This window comes from Gallinula chloropus, assembly GCF_964237585.1.
Source record: "Gallinula chloropus genome assembly, chromosome: 4".
Taxonomy (NCBI): domain Eukaryota; kingdom Metazoa; phylum Chordata; class Aves; order Gruiformes; family Rallidae; genus Gallinula; species Gallinula chloropus.
The window spans coordinates 6,869,983-6,896,547 of record NC_140088.1 but is presented as its reverse complement, the minus strand read 5'-3'; the positions used below and the strand labels follow the sequence as shown (position 1 = coordinate 6,896,547).

Genomic DNA, 26,565 nt, shown 5'->3' with positions numbered 1-26,565 from the left:
ACCTGCGAAAGAACCACGATCGCCTTGTTTCCACTACAAAACATCTGCAACATGCGATTAGTTTCTGGGCGATCTCCTACAACATCCTACTTCTTCCTAACTATGCACGTTCATTGCGGTATGTGCAGGCTCATCTTTTTACCCTAAAAATATCTTAAAACATTTACATTAATATTTATACGGTCTTCAATACACACCAGCGGCATCAATTTAATATTTTACTCGCTGATATTTCACGCACTCCGATCACCACATTTTTTTCCCTCACGTTTTATTTAATTTATAGAGCTTGTATTTTCGAGACACTATTGAAAAAAGAAAACCACCTCCACAGACCAACCAAACAAAAGCCCCTTCCCCCCAAACCCCACACCACACTACCCCAACCAAACCAAACTAAACTAAACAAGCGAAAAAGAATCTCAGAAAGAAAAAAAAAAAAAAAGGAAAAGAGAAAAAAGAAAACCACGATAAGTTCTTGGTTGGAGCTGGGAAGCCCACGATCTCTGTGTCCAACATGATGTACGCCGGACGTATGCGAGAGGTACACACTCAAACTCACAGATTAGGATCCGTACACCTAATGCCAAACCAAACACTTCTTCCCCATACACAAACACGCCGTGACCCACGCATACTTTAATTCCTACCAGCTTTGTCTGTTTTTCTTTTGCCTGTTAATATGTAGCAGTGTCTTTGACAAAGTTGAAATCAGCTGCGAGGCGTTGACATTTTGCAGTTTAGCGTGGGGATAAAAACAAAACCGGAGCCGGTCTTTGATGGCCGGGGAATATCAGCATCCTGGTGCCCGGGGCGTCCCTTCTCCTCCCGGGGCAAGCGAAGCTGACGCTGATTTCCTGACCAGTTTGTGGTTTCCACCAAAACTGACCCAGCTCTCGCTACTCACAGCCTTCTCGTGCACCGCCCGTGAAATATTCGTTAGTGGAAAAGTGCTTTATTACAATAAGACGAGCGCAAACAAGGAAGAACTGCTCTCCCGCATCCGAAAAGTCAACGCGCGGAAGCCGTTGCTCTGCTTCTGTCAGGGAAATTGGGGACCCCTCTGCGAGCCCCGACGCCCCCCTCCCCAGCCGCTTACCCTGGAACGGGCGGCGCAGCAGCCCGGCGGGTGCCTGTCCTGCTCGTCGCGGGCCCCGACGGTGCTCTCACCTACCACCCGCCGGCACCCCCCGCCCCGGCCAAGCGATGCCCTACCGGGGTGCCAGCTCCGCTCAGCACCGCCCCGGCATTCACTGCACTTTCCGCGCAACTTACCGCCGGGCAGGTATGACATAGTCATTCCCATTGTGGCGGGGACCCAGGTGCCGAGCACGCCTGCGAGGCAGAGCGGAAGGGCCGCCAGCACCGCGCTGTCCGTCACCTCCCGTGGCCATTAGGAGGGCGGCTGGGCGGCGGGGCCGCCCCCGGAGGCGGGCTCGGGGGAGCGATGGGCTGCGGCGCCCTGCCCAGCCCAGCCCTGCCCACGTTGCCCTGAGGTTGAAATGCAGAAGTCAAGGCTCTCTCGTCGGGAAGCAGATTTCCTTGTAGCCTTTTTTCCTTCACGCCCCTGCTACCTCCGCGGTGGAGATCAGAGAGCCTCGGGGGCTAGTGCAGCCGGGAACGCAGGAGACCGGGCGCCTGTCTCTGGGCGTAGGTCTCCGTTTGGGATTTAGGGCAACCCCAGAGGTGTCCCGCTCAGAGGAATGGGTAAGTGGCTGGGAGCTGCAGGAGGGTTCAAGTGCTGTCAAGAGAGGGGGAGCACCCGTGCGCCGTCATGTGCCGCCGCCGCAGCTCCCTTATTGACTTTGCTCGTGTTCCTACAAGTTGTAAGAACACGTTAAAGGTCAGGAGCAGGGAAGAGAGAAAGCTAATGACTGCTCGGTTTATTATTAATGTTATTAGGCGAGTGCGAGGCAGGATCCCAGCCGAGTGGATGGCTGGAGCCTGTGGCACGTTGTATATTATTCCTGACACCGATCTTAGCAGTTAACATTTTAGCACGTTTGTTTTACAGCGTGGTGTAATTTTGCTGTTAAGCGAGAGGCGCTAACAGCACCAGAAACGGTCTTTAAAAAGTCCCTCCCGACTCAGAAGCACCACGTTGCCCTTGCCTCTCCCAAGATGTAAAAGAATTTCCTCAACCACTTTTCTTTCCTCCTCCTCCTCCTCCCCCACGCCTTCGAAAACGTTTCTCTTTTATTTTTCTTTTTTTTTTTTTTTTCGTATTCCTTTCTCCTGTGGCAGTAAAGCTGACTTGTCTGTCGGGGCGATCTCGTTTTACATCTCCGGAATGCACTTTTTTCGGAACATGCTTGATGCACAGTCCGGAGAGCTCCGACATTTGTTGCCGCTCTTTTTCTGTAATGGTCTTGGTTTCTTCTCTTCCCCAACCCCTTCACCCCCCACCCTCCAATTTTGGGGACATCTCGCTTCTTTATTTTATCTTCTTCCCCTCACCCTTCCACTCCCCCCCCCCCCCCCTCAATTTTGGGGACATCTCGCTGTTATAAAGAAGTGTGCGTGGAGTGACCGGGGCGAGGGGTGGGGGGTGTCCCGAGCTGTGACATCTGCCTTGCGATAAGGAGCAGTTCAGACGCCCCCTTCTGAGCCAGTCGCCGTGTCCGACGGGTGTGTTTGTGTATTTGCTTGCAGAACCTGCCTTCGGGGAAGTGAACCAGCTCGGGGGGGTGTTTGTCAACGGGAGACCCCTACCCAATGCCATCAGGCTGCGGATTGTGGAACTGGCGCAACTGGGTATCAGGCCGTGTGACATCAGCCGGCAGCTCCGCGTTTCCCATGGCTGTGTCAGCAAAATCCTGGCTCGCTACAACGAGACCGGCTCCATCCTACCGGGGGCTATCGGAGGCAGCAAGCCTCGGGTCACCACCCCCACGGTGGTAAAACATATCCGGACCTACAAACAAAGGGATCCGGGCATCTTCGCCTGGGAGATCCGGGATCGCCTGCTGGCCGATGGCGTGTGTGACAAGTACAACGTGCCGTCGGTCAGCTCCATCAGTCGCATCCTCCGGAACAAAATCGGGAACCTGTCTCAGCAGAGTCACTACGAGTCCTACAAGCAGCACCAGCCGCCCCCACAGCCTGCTCTGCCCTACAACCACATCTACTCCTACCCCAGTCCCATCGCTGCTGCAGGAGCCAAAGTGCCCACCCCTCCCGGGGTGCCAGCGATCCCCAGCACCATGGCCATGCCCAGGACGTGGCCGTCCTCCCACTCGGTGACGGACATCCTGGGGATCCGATCCATCACAGACCAAGGTGAGGAGGGGGGAGCCGGGACCGCAGCGGCAGCCAAGCAGGGCCGGAGCGTTCGTTCCCCTGCTCCTGGGCTCCTTTCTCTCCGAGGGTCGGAAGCCGGTTTCGTGGTTTGCCTCGGGAATCCTTTCACGTGTTCCCACCCCGAGCCAGGCACTGAGCTTACCGGAGGATGTGCCCCGGGATGCGGCCATGTCGGAGGTCCCGGGAAGGGCTGCAAGCGGACCAGCAAACCGTACAATATCGGCCGTCACCGCTGCGTTGTGACTCGAGAAGCGGCGACTTCGGCCGGAGGGAACGGCCCGGGCTGCGGCGGCCGGAGGGCCCGTTAAGCCCCGGTCCCGGCCCCGGCCCGGTCCCAGCCGGAGCTCGCTGCCGCCCTCCAAGTCGCAGGCGCCGCCTTGGCGTTACCGAGAAGTCCATTTTCTTTAGTTTTCGCAATCAGGCCAAATTTGCTCCGGCAGGAAGTTCAAATGTCACCTAATTGCTTTCATTCTGGTGCTGTATTTTCCTCCGAAGCCGTGGTCCGGCAAAACCAAAGCCCCAAGATTTGCTTCTTTTATCCCTTCCACCTTCTTTTTGTTTCTCCGTCTGGAAACTGCGTCGCGTCTCCCAGCCGCTCGCTAAGCTTTGCCGCAAAGAAAGGGACATTTTTTCCATTTCGGTCTCTGCCAGTGAACTAACAGTGAATGTGGTTAAAACAACAGTCTAAAATAACCTTCGCCTACAGCGATCTCTGTGTCCCACTCTTCCCTCCCAATTAGCGGAGGGGAGTGTGTGTGTGTGTGTGGGGGCCCTGTGATTTCTGTTTTCATTGCGTTTTTAACGGCAACAATCCAGTTCCAGCAGCAATTCAAACGCAAGTTGATCCTATAGGCATTGCAGAATAATCTTATTTTTCTTTTCTCAAAAAAGTGGTGTTTTTCCAAGCAATCCACGCGCACACATAAGCACGTTTTATTTGTATTCATACATACGAACCCGTAAGTTTTTGTCCTTCTTTGCCGTCTACCTCACGATACAAACTTTATCCTCGGACCGCACTGGCACAAACAAACACGTTTCTGAGTCGACTCTAACAAATGCATGCCTGGCAATCTCTGTTCTGTGCTAGGGAGAGGTAGTGTTGGCAATGCACATTAAAAAGAATGAGAACATTACAATCACATGAGAAATGGATTTTTTTTTTTTTTCCTTCAGTGAGTTCCTCTTTTATTAACACCACATTGGCAGGCAGGCAGGCAGGCCTCTGACAGTACTGTCCGATGCATCGGTATCTGCCCCGTCTCCCTTAGACCTCGGAGCTGCACACATCTTTCTGCAGTGTAAAATCTCCCCCCCATCCCCCCCCGCCCCCTTCTCAGGAGACAGCAGAGACTGCTGAGCGGCCGATGCCCCAGATGGGGGCTGCTCGCCCTTGATTTATAGGATAAACTGACCTTGCTGACACGGAAAGGAAGCCCCTATTCATGGGAAAGTGTGAGATCAGCAGAAAAGGGCGCTCACCGAGTGAGCTCAATTTCTTAAGACAACTTCAGATTTGTGCCTTTCCCCAGCCTCGGTGAGGGGCCGAGCGAGGCGGGTGTCGGGGGGGATGCCCGCTCCCACGGCGGCTCCGGCGGGGACGCAGGCCGGGATGCGGCCGGGTGCGGGGCTCAGGGGAGCCATCCTTCCCCCCGGGCTCTCTGGTGGGGCCCGGGGAATTTGACCGTCCGCAAAACAGCCCGGTGTTCCCGTGCCACGACTGATGAGGGTGTAGAAGACAGGACTTTTATCTTCCCACCTCCTCTTTCTTCTCTTCTTCCTGCGGTTTTTTTTTTTCCTTCTCCTTTTCTAATTTCTCTTTGTGTTTTGTTTTCGTGGTGTTTTGTTCGTCCCCAACTTGTTTGGAGCCTAGTTCATCTGCAGCCGTGTCACTGTTATTTCTGACAGGGGCTATCGTTTGTCATCGGGCCCGCTACACACACGAGGCGATTGCCGTAAATCCCCCTTAGGACATCCCGGGGGACAAATGAGGGGGGAGGGGGGGGGGGGGCAGCCCCGTCCCTCCAGCTCAGGGACGCGGGGGCAAGTGACTCGGCCAGCCCCGGGCTTGGCTGGCGATCGTTGCCATCAGCTGCACGGTGGGAACTGACTCCCTTCTCCTCCCGGGATCATCCTCCCCGGGGGTCCAGGGAGGCTTAGCGAGGTGTTGCGGGCGAGGGACAGGCTGCGTCCCGTGGGGAGAGGGAGCCGTCTCCGGCCCGGAGCAAAGTGCTCCGCACCCCGATCCCTGCCTCTAACCCTGCCTTCCCCCGTGTTTCCCAGCAGTGAGCGACACCTCGCCGTACCCCAGCCCCAAGGTGGAGGAGTGGAGCAGCCTGGGCCGAAACAGCTTTCCCCCTCCGGCCCAGCACGCCGTGAATGGGCTGGAGAAGAGCTCCCTGGAGCAGGAGGCCAAGTACAGCCAGGTAAAAAGGGAGGGGGGGGGAGGACAGTGATGCACAGGGCCCCCTGAGCTCGGCCGCGGACTTACGGCCCTTTGCCCGGGGCTGCCGCTCTCGCTTTGGAGCCGGTGCCGACCTTCCCTCGGTTTTGGTTTGCAAACCAGTCCGCCAAAACGGGCGACATCGGGAAAGACCCTGGCTCCCTCCTCCACTCCTCTCTCCGCGCCCTCCCTCGGCACAGCCGCCGCAGCCCCCTGGCAGCCCCCAGCCCGCCTTTCTCCTAACCGAGCGGCTCCCGGCGGGCGCAGGGCAGGCAGCGCCCGCATCCCGGCTGCCCCGGGCTCCCGACGCGCCCCCGCCGCCGCGGTACAGCCCGTCCAGCAGACACCCGAGAACCGCCGCGCACCGGTCCCCCGCCGGTTGCCCGCCCGCCGACCGGACCCCGCCGCGCCGCCCACCGGGGCTCTGCCCCTGGCCCGTCCCCGAGCCCCCGCTTCAGGCCGTTGCAGCACCGGGCCGGGCCGGGCCGTGAGAGCGGGCATGTCCCGCCGCCGCCCTTAGCACCACGTTTTACCCTGTAAGCAGCGTGCTCTGTAGGCAGGGGAATAATTTGAAAATGAGGTGTAATTGCTTCCTACATTAGGCATTTTTAAACGCTTAAGTAGACGGCGAATTTCCTACGTTTTAATTACAACACAATATAACTGTTACTTAATAAATCTCTGTCTAAATCTCGGTACTTGCTAATCAAATCCCATGCCAGGAGAAAAGCTATAAAAAGGTTCAACTGTTACTAGTTGGGAAAGCACAGGTTTTGAAAACTTTATTTTTTCTTTCTTTTCTTTTTTTTTTTTAATTTTTGTTTCTTTTCTGTGCGCTGGAAACATTTCTAAACGTATCACAGGTTTCTCAGATACGTTGACTTCCCTTGCCCTTCATTCGCTGTCGCTTATAACGAAGCTGAGGAAAACCCTCCATCTCTGTTCAGCCTCTTCCCATTCAAAGGCAGAGAAGGGTTTGGACATATTTTTTTCGAGTTCTGGGTCTGGTTTTGGAGTCCCTGACGAGGAGAATTTTGTAGCTCGTATGTGGTGCTGAGTCAGAGCCTTGCAAATTCAAGACGCGGAGTGCAAGCTGCGGGAACGCTTGCAAGGAGGTGAATGAGGCAGAGTGGGAAATATAGGCCCCAAAGGTGATCAACCACTTTATTCCATATATTGCTTGACAAACAATATGCCGCCCTTAATGCTGTCCTTTTGGTCATGTATAACATTTACCTATTATCCCATTATTATCCTGTTAATTCCATGTTACAAATAACAACGCACTGTAGTATAGCCATGACTGCGCAGTTAAGGATAGAACTAGAGTTAGATTTAGAGCTAATATGCATCCTTTGACGATGGGAACAGCCTTGTCATTATCGTGTTGAGAACAGCAGTACCCTGCTTGTGTTGTCGTAGGTTCCAGGCTGGGCCTTCCACACACGATTCTGCTGAAGTATTCACAGGATCCGGCTCGTAGGCTATGAACCATTCCCTCTCTTGGAATCTCATTTACCTCAACAGACATGTTGAGGAATGATGTTGTGTAAATCGGGTTATTTTCAATGCTGGTGTTGGAAACTATTTTTTAAATCTTTTTTTCACTCTTTCAATATTTACGCTTTCATCTGCATAATATAATAACGCTGTTCTGCTGTCGATGCTGGTCTTACTTTAAAGTTTTATTCAATCTGAACCATCACCTGATAAATGTAATTTAAACATATTCACTCTCTAAAAATGGAGCAAATTGCTATTAATAAAATGGAATTAATTTGCCAAAATACATTGTCCAGAGAGTTTAAAAGGCTAGAAAAAGCTAAAAAGTATTTATCCAAAACAAAAGGTCATTTTCAGAACCCTGCTTACTAAAGGAAGGCACAGAAGAGATTCCCTTCCTGTCCCGTCCCCTCACTCCCCACCCAATAATAATACGGGCAAACAAAATTTGACTTTGGGAATTTCTAACTTACAGACCTGTCTATTCATGTAGCATTCAGACTTGCTTACCAGAGAATTCATTGCTTTGCCTATCACAAGTTTGCTACCTTGCTAATTTAGAACGTATTCAGAGAAAGTTTATGTCAAATAAGGATGTGAAAATGGGATTATTTTTTTTTTTTTTAGTTTTTGAGACATTCTTTTTGCCAAGAGATCTGTTCCAACCAGGTGCAAAGTGAAATTTATGAACTGAATTCTTGCTGCACGTAGCACTGACTCACTAGCTGTCTGTTTGCTGGAGTGCAGCGAGTCTGGGGTGGTGGTCTGTGACAGTGAAGTCTCACCAAAAGGCTCGGATGTTCCTAGATCTTTACATAGTGCCTTCCATCGGGTACTGCTTTGGGTGTAAATAGATGAACGGGGGACAGGAAAGAGCATTGGTTCATTTGTATGGATCTAACAGTGGGGTATCTGGGGTGGTGGAAAATGGGGAAGCCGCTCTCATAATTTATGTACCAGAAGGACTACAGTGAAATAGGCTCTGTCTTGGGGCTTCAGGGTAAATGCTATTTTCCTCATCTCCTTTGGGCAAGGCTCATTGTAAAAGCTGGGTGTCAAGAAGGCAGACAGCAGATTTCCCCCACAGAAGAGAAGTGACTGTTCTGTAGTATTCCAGTTTTACAGTTTTATGTCTCTATTACCAAAGTCAGCGGTGCCTGCAAGAGGGGTAGAGCAGCAGGGAATCAAGCCTGTGTGTTTTACTTAGGCTTTCCAATTACTCGACAGGAGCAGAAGGAATGTGCTCTGAAGCACCAACAAAGGATGTTGTGTGAGCAATAGGGAATTCTGCTGTTTCCAACAAATACCAGCTATACATTTTAAGCATCGGCAACATTGTAGGTTCACCTGTCCGCAGCTTAGCAATAGCTCCATAGCTACTAGGCGAGTCAAGGACTTGTTCCTCCAGCCTTAGTCATGGGCAATAGTATTTTCCTTCTCAGGAAATCCCCTGGAAACTCCCTCTGCATGAGAAAGACTAGAAAAATTGATCCAAAAGAACAAGGTCTTTGGTACTTGTAACATACATTTATTTGATCCCTCCTTTTAAGCGATATTACATTTAACACGTGGGATCCTGTAGGCTTGTTCCAGGTCAAATTCTCACTGACTTCCCAGACTTGTCAACTGTCAGCCAACGCTGATCTTGTTGGTGGGTATGAATTCCCACATTTCACCCCTTGTCCCCACACATCAGTGGTTAATTCAGCCTGGGAAAAGACTCTGCAAAAGAGGCAGGAAGGCTTCACTTTTTACCTCAGCAATACACACGGTCACGTTCATTTAACTTGAAACCGAACCTCTGCATGTAGAACATTTTTCACTCTAAGTAATATGAATTTCCTGGTGTTTTTTGTGGTCTTTGTGATATTGCTTGGTGTTTGAGTTTGGGGAGTTGAAAGTTCTGCCTGGCAGACTGTGTTTCTGTACCAAAGGTTCCCCAGGAAATCAGAGAGCTACCTTGACAAGTTTCTATTCATTTTAATTACCTGGTGTCCCGAGTCATCAATTATATGTAAGCAGTTGCGTTATATTTTCACAGTGCATCATATTCACAGATTTGTCGTACAGCTTTGCAAACAGAGTGGCTGTGAATCAGAGAAACTGAAAAGGAAAATGGATTTTTTTGGAGTGCCTGACAGTTTTGGGTCATATATTTTTCATACAGAGCTCAGTTATATTATAGTATTTAGATGGAGATGCATATTCAGAGTGGTGTTGGGAGGATGGCTTCTACGGTTAATTGTATTATTAAAACAGGAGATGAATATTCTGAGTATTTTTTGCATTATGCAGCTTCTACTGATGGCTGCATTAGAAAAAAAAAAAAGAAAAAGGCTGGAATCAGTGAAATACAAACCCATTTGTACCCTGCATTCGAAATGAAAACATTTAATAAATGCGTATCATATTTAATATGCAATTTTCAGACATCTGATGCTGTGACTTTCTGGACTAACATCATGGGTGTGCAAACTGGAAAAAAAAAATCGTGGTCTGTATTTACACATGTATGAAAATGCAAACGATCTGACATATGTCTGATGTCTGTATGATTTGATGAGAGGCAAATAGCTTTGGAAATAGTTGGGTTTTTTTTTTTTTTTAGAATTATTTGCTGTGTGCATTGCAGGAAGCAGATGTGCACGTTGCCAAAGGGCTGATACACATTAATGGGAAAAAGCTTGTAACTGGAGGTCTGAGCGCAAGTGGCTGTTGCAAGCTTGCTCCTGGGAAGGGCATGCTATTCGGAGGCCTGGTCCCAAACCTACTGGGGTTGCTGACATCACTCCTCCTCACACGGAGAGGCTTGTGAACATGGTTGGAGTAGAAGTCCTTCTCCGACATACCCCAAAGTAGTACCCACTGGAATTCATCATCTCTTAGTGGCTTGAGTTTTTGGCTTTGCTAGGACATTGCTGTTTGTGCTTTGGTTGCCTTCTCAGTAGGGGTGGTGAGCTCCATGTGCGTACAGCACTTGAAGGGAAAGCTCCAGTTTAGGGCGAGTGGTGGCAAATAATTGTGGACGAAATTGTGGTCAATTATTTGTGCAGAAGCCATAGGCAGTGTAAATCTTTAGTTCCTGATCTTTGATTGTAGATGAGCAACACACTGTGTATGAAGGAACCAAAGCATCTGTGTTTGTTTTTTATCTGCAGTGCTTAGAACCCACAACACACAATAACTTTGGCAATAAGATGAAAATGTAACCTTAAATGTTATGGCCAATTGCATGACCCTCCGATACAGATTATTTTTTGAAATAATTAATTAGCCCATCACTCATTTGGCATCTCAGTATTCTAACTCAGGATTCAGGCAGTTGGATTCCTGCTATGGATTTGTGCAAAATCCATCGGCGATAAAGGTCCAGACCTCCCGCTCCTCCCTCGTACCTGGGGTGGGGGGGAAGGTGTTGAGCAGAGGTGCTCATTTGCTTTCTTGCCACAGTACCCAGCACAATTGTTAGCAGAGTTCCTGTCTGGTGCAGTACTTCAGACCTTGGCTTGGAGACTGTGTGGTTCTGTGTCACTCTCTTTAGGATCTCCAGACCAGTGCCTATTATTAAAATACTATCACTAAGATGGCTTGCTAGAGGTCTAGGCATCCATGTCATTGCATGTTGTGGGTGAGGGGCATGAGCTGATCCCACTACATGCACCCGATTCCTTCCCAGGTGATCTGGATGGCACCCCATTCGAACCCCATTTGTGAGACCTGCCTCTTACTGGCCACCTGCTTCCACGGCCAAAACACAGTGCCCTGCCCACCAACCCACATGGCTTCAGGGCACTCCACCAGGAGGAAACTAATAAAGAAAGTCAGAGAGGTGAGTGAATGGTATAATGACACTCAAACTGCACTCTGAGCACCCTCTGCTCATAGGGCCCCAACTGGCCAGGACCAACGCTGTGACAGACAGGGCTAGAGATTGAAAAGCAAGAATGGTGGGAGACAGCACTCACAGCCAAGGAGCAGACTGTCAGGGGCAGGTGGGTTAGGTAGGACACGACTTGTTTGGTCTTCTGCTGCTTGCAGTAGAGTGGGAAGTAGATAAAGACTCTACAGTGTCTTCAAATTTGTCGGCTGCGGCAATTTATCAGCAATTGGCAGTTGCCTAGATACACAGTCATAATGACCTTGGGCATTCAGTGGTCGTTGGGCTGTGATTTCACCCTTGTTAACTTACCAGCTTCCCAGTAGCTGCCCCTGCAGCAGCAGAGATTTATGAGAAGAGGCCAAAGTGGGGAATTTGCCCCATATTTTCCCAGCTCTTAGCTGTCAAGAATCCCTTTGGCATCTCTGTGTCTGTATGTAGTCTTCTTCCAACCTCAGTTTCATATAAATAACACCATATTGAAATGACAATAATTAAATATATTAAGAAGGCATTTTTCACAAAACCCTTTGTTAAAACATTATAATTTTAGCCATCAGTGTAGAAAGAACAAATGTTTGCTCCTTTCAGCATATTTTCTTGTCCAATGTGTGCCCTGGATAACTCTAGATTTTGCCAAAATACCAAGGGGGAATTGTTATGTAAATTTGTTCTAAAACTATGAGAATCTGTTGTTGGCTCCTCCTCGAGGGAGTTTGCTTATATGGCATGACTTTTTTCCTGAGCTTTCCTTTTGTCCTCATAAGCACAGTATATCCAAGTGTATCAGTATGTCTGAGTGTGACTCAAGTTGTGTCTTTGTCATCAAAACCAAGCTTTGTGCTCACAGCAAACAGAATTTGCTTTAATTCCACTTTGAGTAGTCTGGTTGTGAGATTTGTTAGATAATAGACTATAACCCAAGACCCAGCACCTTCACTGGGAAGGCAGTGACTTCCATTTATATACTCCTAAACTGGACTATGAATAGAAGGCAGCATATAGACCTTGTGCAACAGTCTACATAGAATCACAGGAGATTCTATACATCTGGGAGACATTTCAGGTGGACGTGTTAGTGTGTGCCATATGTGGTAGGTCTCACTTCACTGTGAAAACCATCTAAACCCATCCCTCTTGTGAAGGAGGGTTGGAAGCACTTGATCCTCTCTTTTCCCTCCGAGCACGCTTAGGTTTTACAACAACCACCTCCACCTTGTCTCCGCTGTGCCTTTTTCTCCTACCTCTCTTTTTCCTCTGTTAGTAGATTCCTCAGTCTCTGAGAAAGAGGGTGTTGTTTTTAGGTTGGGTTTTTTTTCCCCTCTTCCTTTTTTTTTTTTTTCCCCTTCTTTTGTTTCGGCTGTAGTTTGTTTTGGAAAAGACATAAAATGCCCCTGGCTCCTTTAGGAAAGGATCGGCGATGGTGTGTAAATTCAAGTTACTATTTCCAAAAGTGGGGTTTTATTTCCCTGAAGAGGCAGAGATTTAAAATTTGATAAGAAAACATAATTAAGAGTGATCTTGATGCATGTCGCAGCTATAGTTAAAACACTCAATTGATACTATCTGATTTCTGTGTTATTCAGTGCAGCTGGGGATGCCTATAAGTAAAGGAAACAACCTTAAGTTAATAAAAAAGCACATTAAAGATGGGGAATGGGATCTGCTCATTATTAAGAGAATGAACATTATTTTAGAGGGAAGTAGTATGATTTTCTCATGCAGTACATTGTCACGCGTTGATTTTAGTAGCAGGAGAAATAATTGTAAAGAAAAAGGCATCTTTGTAAGAGATGCAGTGTAGGATTGGGTAACTAATTAAATTTGGGCTCTTACAGAACTCAAGCATGCAAATAACTGTTTTAATCGTGCCTTCAACTATAACAGCAGCATTGCTTCCTATGACTTACAGTGAAAGAGAAACATTGTAATTCTCCATTCTTGAAAGGTCTCTTCCCATTTTTCGAAGCTCAGTCTTCGGGGAATCAGCTCAGCTCAGCTGAGCAACAGACTGGCTGCTGCCCATTTGTTATTTTAAAAGCTCCTCAATTCCAAAGTAGTATCGCTGTCCAGTCTTTCTTGAAAATACAGGTGTATGTTTCAAAGTAATATCCTACCTTCAATATGTCCCTCCTTCTGTTCAAGGGTTTTTTTTTTAATGGCAGTGTCCTCACTTTTCAAAATCTGTTCTACTCTCTTTTGCTTGCAGTGAAATTAATAGAAAACAGAAGGTGGAATATGTTCAGTCATTTATCTAAGAATATGGATATATGGTCTAATATGAGCTAAGAGAAGATTTTTGCAAGAAAAATTGCCAGCATTATACAAAGACAGCAAACTCTGGTTTGCAGGGTCACCTCTGAATAGCTGCTTCACATGTCTTGCCATGGCAGCGATTTTCTTGCATTTTTCTAAAAAAGATTTTAAATAAAAAAGTGTCATCATAAATTGGAGACATTTACTCAGTGCTCACTTTTGTAATCGTTACATTTTAGGTAGATCTGACTTACCTGTGCAGGCATGTTAATTTTAGTGGGACACTGATCTGAACGAGTCTTTGTAGAATCATGTCACTTTCCCTATCAGTGCTGTAGCACTGAATAGCAGTTTCAGAATTTATCTCTAACTTAGCTAATTATGATTTCTACAAAAATATTATTTAAGATTATCGATTTTAAAGCCTTAAGAGAAACATAGGTGTATTATTTAAATCTTTAGGTAATGTCGTTTCCTTAAATGAGATTTCCATTACAGGCCTGATGATGTTTTACTTGGAAAATTTGTTTACTCTTCCCTTGGGATCCCATATGTTGCTTTGATTTATAAATCATATATAACCTCCAATTAAAAGGGGAGATTTAGCATGTTTGCTTCCTTTGTGTTTGCAGTTCGTGTCTGCTCTTAGGCTTGTTGCCATAAGCTTTCTGGCTGATTATGTGCATGCTACTAAGTACATGCGATATCCTCTGTGTTTGTAAGGTGGTTTGTCTTCTGATTGTCAGACTCTAGAAATTCAGCTCAGCTCCCTGCTATGCTTTTCCCTTGCCATGGAAAAAAAAGAAAGCAAACCTCTCCAGCAGCTATTTTGTTTTCAGGACATTTGGAAAAGATTCGTCATTTCCAGAAATTGAAGTTTTTCGTTTTGAAAAACGAGCAGGGAGAGGGTGTCTGTCTGCAGAGCTACAGTAGCATCCCAGCAGCTAAATAATGCCAACACTCCACTTTTCTGGGGAGCTGCTGCTCTCACCAAGACGCCTGTGATGCCTCTGCAGCTTTGTTTTGTTTGCTCTCGGTGGAAGGTTTCGTGCTGACGGATCAAGGCAACGCGCTGAGCTTGCTGATCCAAGGACAGGAAGGATTCATTCCATCCAAGTGAGTGTTAGAATTGAGAAATACAAATAAAATGGCAACCTTATTCTGCAGAGGTGTGTTCCCCAAACCTTGACACAGGCAGAACTTCTGCTGATGGCAGCAGGGGAGTTTCTGGCTGAGTCACTGTCCAAGCTCATTAGGGCTGGCGACTTATGTAATTCAAGCTTGAAGCCTATGTTGTTCCTCCAGGAACACTTTTTTTTTCTTCCATAGATACTTAGAATACTTCCACAGAACATACACTCTTAGTCTATGCAATAATTCATCTATTTAATAAAATGTAATAATTACATTACAATGGGCAAACAATTCAAAGAATAACTTTAAAATAAGAATCATGTACATTCTTTTGGACACTTATTTTAGCGTTAGACTGTAAAAGTGAGGTTGCATCCACCTGTGGCATCAAATCTGCTCTCATTTGTATTCATGTAAACCTGCAATGCGATCATTTCCATTATTACTATTAGTGATAACAAACATAAATGCAGGTCCGTGATTTTGAATGGCATTTCTGAAAAAAATTTAGGTACTTTTCTGAAAATTTAGAAGCCACATAGGAATGGATCATAGGCAGAAGATCTAATTTTGATACTGAGAGAACACATACCTAGGAAACAAAAGGCAGAGGAGGGAAACTAGAGGGGGGATGAAACAAAACAAAATAATATCAATTAATTACAAGGTAGAATTTGAATTTATACCACAGTGTCTGAAAGCAAAATGTAGCTCGTGTGTTTCTCTGCTATTAACGTGGCCAAGCCAGGAAGAAAAAAGTCAGATAGTTTGTCTGATATAGATTGATTGGGAAGTTTGTCCAGAAAGCTGGTGCTCTATCTCTCCTTACAACACAGGAGAGAGGAAGCTGAACCTGTACAACACATTATAACCTTATAACAGCATAACCTTCATAACAGAAATCAAGTTGTGGGTGATCTGTGGTTTGGAGAGAAACTGTTCTGAATTTTAGGAGTCTAAAGAGGTAACGGAAATTACTTGTTCCAAAGACAATCCCTCATAAGGTTGATTCTAGACTTGCTTTTCACCCAGCTACTCCATCCATGTCCCAAATCCCAAACAGGCTGAAAATGATGACAACAAAACACTTTAGTGTTGTGCCTGAAGTGTCTAAACTGAAAAATCCTCTCCATTAAAACTACTGAACCAGTGAACTCCTTCCTACCTAGGGAATTTTATCTGTGGTGTGGCAAAGAGAATAAAAACCTAAGAATTAAGAGCTGATGTTAAATCCTTGCAGAGCCTTAGGCAAATTCCATAATCTCTCTTCTGGTCTTTCACTGGTTAGGCAGTTTGAACCAGTAGTTTTTAACCAGTTTACCAGTGACTCCTTGACTGGTGAAAATACACGCAGTCCATTTGTTTCAGCATCATCATTTTATGTCACCTGAATAGAGACTTTATGTCCAGTTTGGCTTTGAATACTGGTCTGGATGTTCCTTTCACTGGCACGGGTGCGTGTCAGCACTAGCTCGGCAGAAAAGCACCAGACCCAACTTGTGTTCCTGACCCAACCCATGTTGTTTTGCAGGTATCTTTGTGAGAACGTTTTGTGAATGGGTGGGTGGTCATGTGTTTTTGAACAAAGCTCTAAAATTTGGAAATACTTATTCTGTACGTTTCAAAACATCGATAGAAGCATCACTTCAGAGCAAATGTTTCTCTCTGGTCTTTGAAGAAGCTGGACAGTAAGTGCTTTCAAACAGGAACCCTTATCATTTGCACAGCAGAGGTTCTTGTTCAGTTAGAACTAAATGTTTGTTTGTTTGCTTTAAAAAATTAGATTTCCCTTGAAAAGCAATGGTTTAAATTAAGAAAAAAAATATTTATAAAACTTAAAAACCGGGTTCAAGAAGCTCTGCACTTAAAACAAGTTCTAAGGGTTTAAAAAATCCATAAACACCATGGGGTTCTTGCACTCCTAATTATGAATGTTTAGATTTTGGTGTTCATTTCCTCTGATTGAAATACTGCAGGATGAATTATTCATCCAGTATATACAGGGCCATGGAACTTAATCCCCTCCATTTATTTTAAGTGAATGTCATGTTTGTAAAAAGTGCCAGATTGACAGACAAGACTCAACCCTTCTGATAACCTACGAATTGTATCTAAAGCTGTTTAGAAGTAAAAACTCTTGTGGTTAAAATTATTGGGTCAAGTCCTTCACTGATGAAAGTCAGAGATGAGAAACAGTTGGGTGGTTTTTTGTTTTTTTTTTTTTTTTTTTTTTTAATTTGTGAACAGCATAGTTTTAAATCACATAAGGTGAGGTCTTCTCTATCCCTTCAACATTAAATTTGGACCAGAGGAAGCCTCTGGTTTGCAAGTATGGCTCAAACCTCCCCCAGAGCAGAACCATGCTTCATGCCAGGCCAGTCCTTACCCACCCCAGTGCTGGCTGCTTGGCTGGCTGGAGGCACCTACTGGCAATCACATCATTGTGGCTTTGAGCATAAAGCTTTGTAACCCAGGAACTAAAATAAGAAAGTTTCATCAATTCAGTGAGGCAGTGACCACAGCTTTCCTGCATTGGTGGCCTCTGACAGGTCGCAACTGGTGGTCCCTATGCAACTGCCTCCATGTGCTGCCCTTGGTAGTTAGGGCAAGACCTTCCTCACATTCAAAATGGTTAGACACTGGTAAAAACATGCACCTCAGCTGCAATTTCCCTGAAGGGTGGTGATGGGGGTGAGGGGTAAAAGGATTGTTCTGTCTGTTATAAATCAGGGTAGGTATTCTTCTAAATTAAGCTTTTAGAAAATTTAGCCAATCTTGAGTCAAGGCACCTCCACGTAATTTAGCAACAAACTAAGGATTCTTCATTAATTATAGTTCAGGGACTTTCATTTTACTTTGTGCCATAAGACCATACTAAGGAAAGCCACACAATGACAAACAGAAGTAGAGGAACATGCATATGACTGGATTAAACATTTATCACCAGTACCTGAGTTAATGCATGCTGTTTGGGAGCTCAGGTTTCCCCAAATCATGCAAAGTGATCAGGGTTGGGCAGGACACAGCCCAGGGACCTCAGGGGTCCTGTGTGGATGAGGTCACCCTGTTTCTGGCAGAAGAGAGGAGAGCCGTAGGGCTGGGTATTGCATGGTGCTGCTCACTGTCAGAGCCAGAGAGTTGTCCCTGGTCTGTTTTAATTACATGTACCCACAGAGTCAATAGCTCCAGGGACTTTTTTTTTTTTTTTTTTTTCCACCCAGACACAGAATTTGGACATAGGAGGAAGTAATTCTTGAAGACCAAAAGTTGTCTTTTCACAGACTGCACTGCCTGTGTACTCTTGGCTTGTGATGGGAGGTGGGGAGAGGTGCTTGGCAAGGTGATTGTGTCAGGCAGCATTTTGCCTTGGCATAACATAGCACTGTGCACAGTCTTAGTCTTCCTCAGGTGAGATGTTGTTAGAGCATCTGAAGTCCTCTGAGAGGAAGTGCCAGTGGTTGGAGAGCATCCTACAGCATGGCAGCCTCTACAGCATATGGGAAGCATTTTCTCTTCTTCTCTGTGGAAAACGAGGCATCTGGCACCTCCCAGAGTCACATGTGGTAGAGGGGAACAGTGACAATACAGGAGGCTGGAGATACATGTGGCTTCTCTGTGGCTGAGGAGGAATCCTTTCAAAAGCACAGCCAAGGGTTCACAGGACATGACTACTCATAGTGAGGGTTCCTACTTAAAATGAGACTTCCAGGCACATCCTTGAGCTCACTGCTTGGTACCAGCTTGCTTGGGAGTGGGCAAGCCTGGAGGAGCAGGGTGGCCTCACAGAGTCCAAAAAAACCCTTTTCTGACCCTCAGGGGCTGGAGGTTTGTGCTGCTGCAATGGCTATGAGACTCTTCAGGGACTTTCCTCAGGTCTTTCCTCCTTCCAGCACCCCTTTGGGATTTCTGTAGTTCTCTCTGCAGAATCCCTTTGGATTGTGGCTCTTGAGGTCCCAGTGTTACAAAATGGCCCTAAGGGTTCTCCTACCTCTGTGAAAGATTTTTCTTGCTGTTTGTTAGAGAACAAGAGAGAGGTGCTCTTTTCTTGTTTCACATTCTTCTGAAAAGCACTTTGTACACTGGAAGATGCATGGAGAACAGCAGCTCTTTAGGGCTTGCCACACTTTTTATTTTCCAATAAATCCAGCAAAAATATTTTTCCCTGTGATTTAAGAAATGTACTAATTTACAGTTCAATTATTTGAAGGTTTGTATTAATTAGCATTGCTGCAAACTGATATCTAGAGCTGAGGCTAAAGTGTAATTCTGAGACACAGTAGGGGACATGTAATTGGAGTTGAAGGTCAGGTCACATATTTGGGTTTTCAAAAGAATAAGGCAAGTTCAGCTTCAACAAAGTGTTTATGGATTTGGAATGACAATTATGTTGCTGCTGCAGCTGTATGTTTTGTACTAATTAATATACCTATAGGAGGCTTGTGGCTGGGATCCCATTACTGCCTCCTGCTGTTTTAGGTTGCTGTTCACGTTTATATTGACTCCAGCAGGATTACTGCTTGGCTTCCCAGTGGCAATGAGGGGATAGTCCAGCCAGTGGAACTGTGAATTACACTGGTAGGAAACTCATGAGCCTGAAACCAGGCCAGTAGCATTATGGAGGTGAATACTGGAAATGTAGGCATGTGCAATCGAACCAGTGAGATGAACTTCATCACATGAAGTTTTAGCAGAAACAGAAGTCTGTTTCTTTCCTTAACTCTGCACTATCCAGGTTAGGTCTGGTTCTACCAGGTGATTAAAGGTGGCAGATGCAACATGATTTGCTGAATCGATACCTGTCCTTTCATATTCAGATAGGAAACGTTTCTGGGAAAAAGATACCACCCCAAACCCTAAAATATAAACACTACACAAATCGAAACTTAAGCAAGATAAATGATCTTGGTTTGTACCTGTTCTGCTGAAGAAGCATTTACAGGGTGTGAAATAAACCACTGAACGCTTTTTATTTAAATAAGGAGTCATTCATTGTGAAATCCTGCCGTGGCAGACTGAAGGACTCTCCCTTCTCTATTTAAATAGAAACCCTTCTCCCCAGCCTACGGAAGGACCTAGGAAAATAGCTCACAGGAAAGGACCCAGCCCTACGGTTGTTTTGTGTACAGAAGCCCCATTGAAACCAGGAGAAGCTCTGAGCAAAGAACATTTCGTTATATCCCGAGAACCCAGAAAACAGATTTTTAAAAGACATCATCAATAATAATAACAGTATAGCTCTGACTCATGCTCTGAGCAAACAGTTACCAAAGAGTTTAAGATGTTTCCACTCCCCAGCTGCATGTTACCTCTGCACTCTTGGGAGCGTGTAGAGAGGGATCTGTGCCAGCACCTGCCCGCTGCAGTTCAGGGCTGAGCCCACCCTCCTTCAGGGCTGAGGTAGGTGAGGCACTGGGATGGGTCCTGCAGATGGTATGACCACGGTGTCTGCACACCCAGCTTACACCGTCACAGCACTACCTGCCCAGGCCTCGCCACAGTGGCCAACACCCCAGGTGAAATTTCAGAAAGGTGGGTCAATATTACAGCCCACACATGCACACTCATGGGACTTGTTGCCAGGTGGATGAAGGTGCTCAGCGAGAGCAAGGGTCTGAACTCATCACAAACAGCTCCAGCAGTCGTTCCCAGATGTAATGATTAGGTACAACCATGGGGTTAAGGAGTCCCTGAACAACAGGTTGCGGGAAGGCGGATGGGCGCACGGGGTTTCTGCCCAGCTCAAGCTGTGGGATCCTTAAACCTCTGTTGCTGGTCACTGGCTGGGATAGGCTGCTGGGAGAATTGTGCAGGACTGATGTGGGGTAGCTGGTCTTAAAAGCAAAGCACGGGGGGGGGTGGGGGTCACTGTGGCCCTGAAATGCAGGGGAGTGGTTATGGTGGCTCTCTGGGTGTCCCATGGGCATCACTGGGCCTCGTTCTTGTACAGAGTCTCTGAGGGCAGGGTCTGAGAGCAGTTTCTTTTCCAGAAGATCTGCTGTGTCTTACTCTCTTACAAATGTTTTTCCCTTTCCTTCCAGGCACCCAACGGCCTTCCTGCTGTCAGCAGTTTTGTGTCAGCACCAGCCATGCCTCCCTACGCCACACCAGCCCAAGTGTCACCTTACATGACGTACAGTGCTGCTCCGTCCGGCTACATGACCAGCCATGGCTGGCAGCATGCTGGAGGCACCCCGCTGTCCCCTCACAGCTGTGACATCCCTGCCTCACTGGCATTCAAGGGCATGCAAACAACGAGGGAGAGCACCCACTCAGTCACAGCCTCTGCTCTCTGATGCAGGATCTGGTACAGGACCACCATGAGCCCGCCGGCCTGTCATCCCCTGAGTCTGGCTCATGGACTGCTCTGTTCATGCTGATGATACCAGGCATTTCTCCTTGTGACTTGTTTCCTGTAAGGCTTTTGGGATTGAAGGAGCTGAAAGACGACATCAGAAACTGAGAGAAGTGTGGTGTTGCTCTCTTTAAGTAAAGACCTTGCACCCCTCAAAGGGCTCGTGGAGCCTTGTCCCGCTCTCTCCTGGTCAAACCACACATATTTATTCTTAATCATCACAGACTTTCTAAATGTGCAATTGTTATTAAGATTTGTGTAAAAAAAATCAATAAAGAAAAATCACTACAGAAAATTCTGCTATGCCTCAAATCAGCAAAGGTGGCTAAATGGAGGTGTTTGCCGATTGCCTCGTGAACAACCCTTTCATGAATGAGCTTATACAATCCACCATGACCGGGAGATCACTTTTTGGTTACTTTGTTGGGTTTTGGTAGTCAAATATAGAACCAAGGCAATATGCAGCTCAGATTCTTCTGCCTTGTTGCCATCGTCAGGCAGTAGTAACACCTTTGTGCTTTTATCCATTTGTAAATATAGGCTTTTGACAGCATTTGTTTTCACCTTCCGGTACATTTATTTCTACCTTTTTTTTTTTTTAAGTTAAAAAAGTGACTTTCTAGCTATTTTCTCTCTCTATACATGGTGGGGTGACAGCCTCAGGGGATGAGGTTTTAGGTAAGTTTTTTTTCTTCAGTGTTTTTGTGCCTACAGCGGAGGCTTCAACATCTCATGAAACACAGTTACTTCTTTAGCAGAAGATTCAAAGGCAGCAATCCAGCCAAGTAACTCTCCCCAGCTGTAGCCAGCCTCCCAGATTCATGAAATGCCACAAGGTGTGCAAACAGAAATGGGTGGAAAATATCAGAACAAGACTGAGAACTGTAGAGGAAAATGCTGTTAGTATGCAGCCTGTGCACAGATGCTTTCAAAGCCATGTCAAACAAAAAAACCTACGGAGAAACAGAATTGTACCATCATTGTTGGCTCATTTGTGCCCAGTGTCTTCAGCCCCAAGCTTATGATGTAATTTTTTTAAGAGGAAGTTGTCTTTCATTTCTGCTTTAATGAATGTAAAATATGGCTCTCGGTTAAGTTTACATTGTTGTTCTGAAGTATTTTTTTTCCCTTTTTAGGTATACTGGTGGTGGTGCTACAAACACAGATATCATTTAATATTAACAAATCCCTTTCTACATTTCTGTATCCAGTGGCAAGTACTCTGTGCCAGTTATTTTGCTTTAAATCTTAATCCCAAGAGAGCTAACGTTCTGATCTTTGAAAATTTACCTGTTTTCCTTGGGCAATAATAAAGTTCTGACTATTACTCCAGAATGCTTTCCACATGCTGTAGGTATGTTCAGAATATGAAAAAAAAAAAATTAAGCCTGGTGTCGCATTTCATACCCTTCATAGAATATTAATATATTGTGGATTTTTATAACTGTTGTGCAATAACCTAAATTACAACTAGAGATAGTTAAAGCAGAGAGGGAAACTTCATTCTTCAAATCCTGCTCTACCCGAGTGCTGTATTAAATGTTCATTCAGTGGAAAGGTAAAATAAAGAGTCCCCTCACCGATTTGCAGCTTTCATCACTGAGAAATTTTCATAATAATCTAAGTAATCAGCACAAGTGTTGCACGAGGTGTAGCCACTGAGACGTAGATGGACTCAACTGGTTGCTGCCACCTTTGCTTTCCGCCTTAAAAACAATAGTTACTGGGACTGTATTTCTGTAAAGAGAATGGGTATTATGTTATGGCCCTAAGGGAAGAGATTGCTCAGCTTTCAGGAGATGCTGAAAGCCTTATTTTTCAGTAGAAGGCTTTTTCAAGAATGTTTCTTTGAAACCACTGATGGTTATGTGCACAGAAGTGCATTTCCACTCTGCCACACTGTTAGTGGTGTGATGGACGTTATTCTGCCTTTATGCAGGTGTACTGAAGTCAGATGAGCCTTAACACCTTGGAAAAGAAATAGGTTTAATTCTAGACAAGCTCTTGGCTAAAAATAAAATGGAGAAAAAAAGAAGATAAGAAAAAGATCTCGAGTCAATAAATTATTAAGTTTGCACAGTATTTTAGCTGTCAATCTAGTTGTTTTACTGGACTGTAAAACTATTAACTATTGTTACCCAGATGGCACGAACAAGGTATATCAAAGTGAAAGAAAAAACAACAAAGAAGCCTTCCATAGCACAGCTTTCTGAGCTCCAAGGATTTGTAGGCCTGTAACAAAGTGTGGCAATGTTAAAAGTTTTCAAAACATTCCTGAGCAACAAGAGGTCATTTCTGGAATTAAAGTAATTTTTTTCTGAGATTCCCCTGAGAAATTAGTGTGCTCTGGGAGGTAGAGAGACAGATCCTTAGCTTGCATCAGCTGTTTGCATTATCTTCTCTTCAGCTAAATCAGGATATAAATCAAGGACAAGACGTGACGTTAATTATTCCCCACATGGGAATGCACCATCATGAACTGGTTTTGTTTTGTGTTTGCTTAGGTGCAGCTCTGCGCATCTGCCTGCTGTATATAATACCTTACCCCTGAGGGGAGAGTCAGTGGGTCTGTGCAGAAAGCACTGCTCAGAGTGAGCAAAGGTACCTAGGCTTTTGTTGGACTGCCTGTGATGGGGTTTTTGGTGTGAATTTTCGTAACGTTTTTTTAATTAATATTATTATTATTTTAAATAATTGTAAACCTATGATGCAGAATTCTCCTTTGCCCAAGGACACTTTTTGTTTTGTTTATACTCATGGATAAACTGAGAAATGCAACAGGATAGCTTACTAGCCACACAACATCAAGCCACTTTATAATAAAAAAAGAAGAAAAAGGGATCAACACCCCCCTGCTCCCAAGTATCAGCTGCTGCTGTCAGATACAGGGATATAAATCCAGAGTGAACCCAATGAGGTTGAATGGATTAATCTGGAAAATATGCAGTATGTGTGATTGCAGAATTTAAGTTTTTAATCTGAAATTCCTGCAATCCATTCCCAGAATGGCAAATGTTTGCAAAGAAATCAGTGACGCTTGAACCCCACTTCTGTGACAGCCCCACTGTGTTTGCATGGTCCCCATGCAGAAGACCTCCAGTGTAAAACTGCATGAGACCCCTTATTACACAGGAGTGACAGGGGATTAGGCTGGCACGTTCATGGGTTTGTTATCTAAAACAATGTTGTGTTTTCTGGTTTGCAGTGGCTCTTTTTTAAAAAAGGATCAGGCTGAGCTATTAATTGAAAAAAAAATGTTGGAAAGGCTGTAAAACCGAAGGCTATATATGTATATACAGTATGTTTAAAGCCTTTTATTTTTATATTTTGAATGCTCTAAATTAATAAAAGATTAATTATAAAGCACTTTGCTTTTAATTTTCAAAATTATCTTAGTTGTGTCTTCTCTTTCACTAAGTACTGATGATTAAACGCAACACGGAATATTTGCCTTAAAATTATAAACTGTAACTGAGCTACTCTTACTGATTTTAGCTATGAAGTAGCATAGATATGAGAAGTCACTGTTGTCAAATTTAGACAAAAGAGACATTTATTGAGCATGTCAGTACAAGCATCCTTGAAAGCGCTGAGAATGCATTTCTATTTTTAGCTTTTTGTTGTTTTTCTAATGCATTAAAACCGCTTGTGAGATGAGACTTCACATGTGTACTGTCATTTTCAAAGGACAATCTGGAAAGATATTTCATTAGGCTTGCTGGGAAAAAAGGCTTGTACCTCCTTAAGAGGAAGAACATGTAAAGTGAACAGTATGAATGTAGCATGGGATGATGCTGGAACTTTCAGCAACTGTGAGATACGCATTCGTTTGACAGCAAACTGAGTTTAGATAATGGGAATGTTTTTATAGCTGAATAGTGTTTATTTTAAAGTTAATTAAAGAGTTATTGAAAATAAACTGTAGAGTGGCACAATTGTGCAAACTAAAACTAAGTCTTCAATAATCACAGCAGAAATTACCAGATTTCACACAGCTAGTTAGAATGGCTACTAGAGACATCTCTCAAATGCTATTTATCAGTCTAGTGGCCAGGGAAAGCAACAGTTTTAGCTTTAGAGCAACATTTCTTTGAGGTGCATGGCTAGCTAATTATGACTGCATGTGTGCGATCAGTCTAGAAGGCTGGTTGTCTATCCTGCGGTGGTAATGAGAGGCCAAAGTGGCAGTCAAAGTGCACTGAACATTTTTATCAGAGGACAGCTCTTTAACCAATAGTATATGAAAGTGGATAAAAGCCTCACTATAAAATCTCATATGCTTAAAAGTATATTTTTCTGTTCATTCATTTACTAATTTCTTCTAAGATTTCCACAGTCATTTTTGTAATTTTATGTAACTTGACTCAGACTGATTATTTTCAGTATATTCTGTGACCTGGGTAAGATTTATGTGATATATATGGTTAAGAAGGACGTTTAGCAGTATGTGTGTTTTTAAGTTTGTGGCTATTTGTGCTGTCCTTTTACTAGCCTAAGTCCACACCTTAAGAACCTCTTCTTTCACCATCAAAATCATACGGGACTGAATCGAAACTGGAGCTAAAATTGACACAAGAGTTTGCAGAGTAGTATGGGTCATGTTCTTAACCAGGAGTCAATGGAGCTGTCAGTTTACACTAGCTTAGTATCTAGCCCCACAGGATTATTTCATTTTTTTTTCTTCAAAATCCCATGGCCATTTCAGCTGATTGTATCTTTTATAAGTGTATTGACTACTTGGTATACCCTCCTTTTAAAACTAACTTGCTCCTACGTCTCCTTTCTATTTTCTCTTGATCCAGTAAAACAATTGCAAGTATCAACTTACAGAAAACCATGTACTTTAATGTTTTTTTGGATCAGGACTTGAAGACTAAATATGTTTTGAGCTGTATTAACAGCACTGGAATCTAAGGGCATTCAGCACTGTAAAAGATGAGAAATGCTTTTACTTTATTAAAGTGTATTTTAAAATGCACATAATATCAAAGGGTACATTTTTCAGAAGTGTTACTTGTGATCCACTGTGTCCTGAAGCCACGCATAAACGTACTCGTAAACCAAAAGCATCACTGCACCACCTGGAAGAAAAGATATTATTTTACTATACCTCAAATTCATTATTTTCAAGATCTTGTACAGTGTTCGTAGTGTGAGATCTAAACCAGGATATGGCAAAGACTTATTTGCAAAATGGATAGTTCTAATTCCCTAATTAATTAACAATTCGTCTATTCTTAAACCATACTGATTTTACTTAGTATTAGACTGTACAGTTGATGTGAAAAACTTGTGTGTCACAGCTTCAGTGTGATTTTTCCCAAAATATTTTCCTAGATTAGTATTTTTCTTTGTTCTTTCACAAGTAAATCTTTTAATCTGAATATGTGTATATTTGTGTGTTTGTTTAGGGTTAGATTTGGCCATGAAAGAGCAACTTGAGTGGTGAAATGATGAAAATTCATCACCAGGGTGATGAAAATGCTTTCAGGTAAGGTTCGAGAAAGGTTTTCTGCTGTTTGTTTACCATGTCTAAAGCAGAAGATCACAGTATTGAAATGAGTATGATCTTCCTATGACTGTACCTGGCTAGGAATTCACAGGCAGTTTTGACCTGATAAAATGGCATTATCTGCTAAAATTGATAACAATACAAAACTCCAGCTCAAAACTCATAAAATATCTTTACTACTGGTGAAG

General features: G+C 44.7%; 2 protein-coding genes across 2 annotated transcripts in view; one reads left to right on the top strand and one right to left on the bottom strand.

Annotated features, from left to right (window-relative positions):
* Positions 1 to 1,502: 1,502 nt before the first annotated feature.
* PAX9 (paired box 9) lies at positions 1,503 to 20,806 on the top strand (the record flags this gene model as incomplete). Its single annotated transcript, XM_084264227.1, has 5 exons — positions 1,503 to 1,650; positions 2,653 to 3,279; positions 5,587 to 5,726; positions 10,923 to 11,075; positions 20,552 to 20,806. The coding sequence occupies 5 exons, from the start codon at positions 1,503 to 1,505 to the stop codon at positions 20,804 to 20,806; spliced, it is 1,323 nt and encodes a 440-aa protein (XP_084120353.1).
* A 4,925-nt stretch (positions 20,807 to 25,731) lies between these two features.
* SLC25A21 (solute carrier family 25 member 21) overlaps positions 25,732 to 26,565 on the bottom strand; it is a gene marked incomplete at its 5' end in the record, with an annotated part of 249,563 nt that continues 248,729 nt past the window's right edge. Inside the window, one exon of the mRNA XM_084263715.1 lies at positions 25,732 to 25,946. Within this exon, the coding sequence (XP_084119841.1) occupies positions 25,876 to 25,946 (71 nt within the window). The 3' untranslated portion in view covers positions 25,732 to 25,875. The remainder of the gene's footprint in view (positions 25,947 to 26,565) is intronic.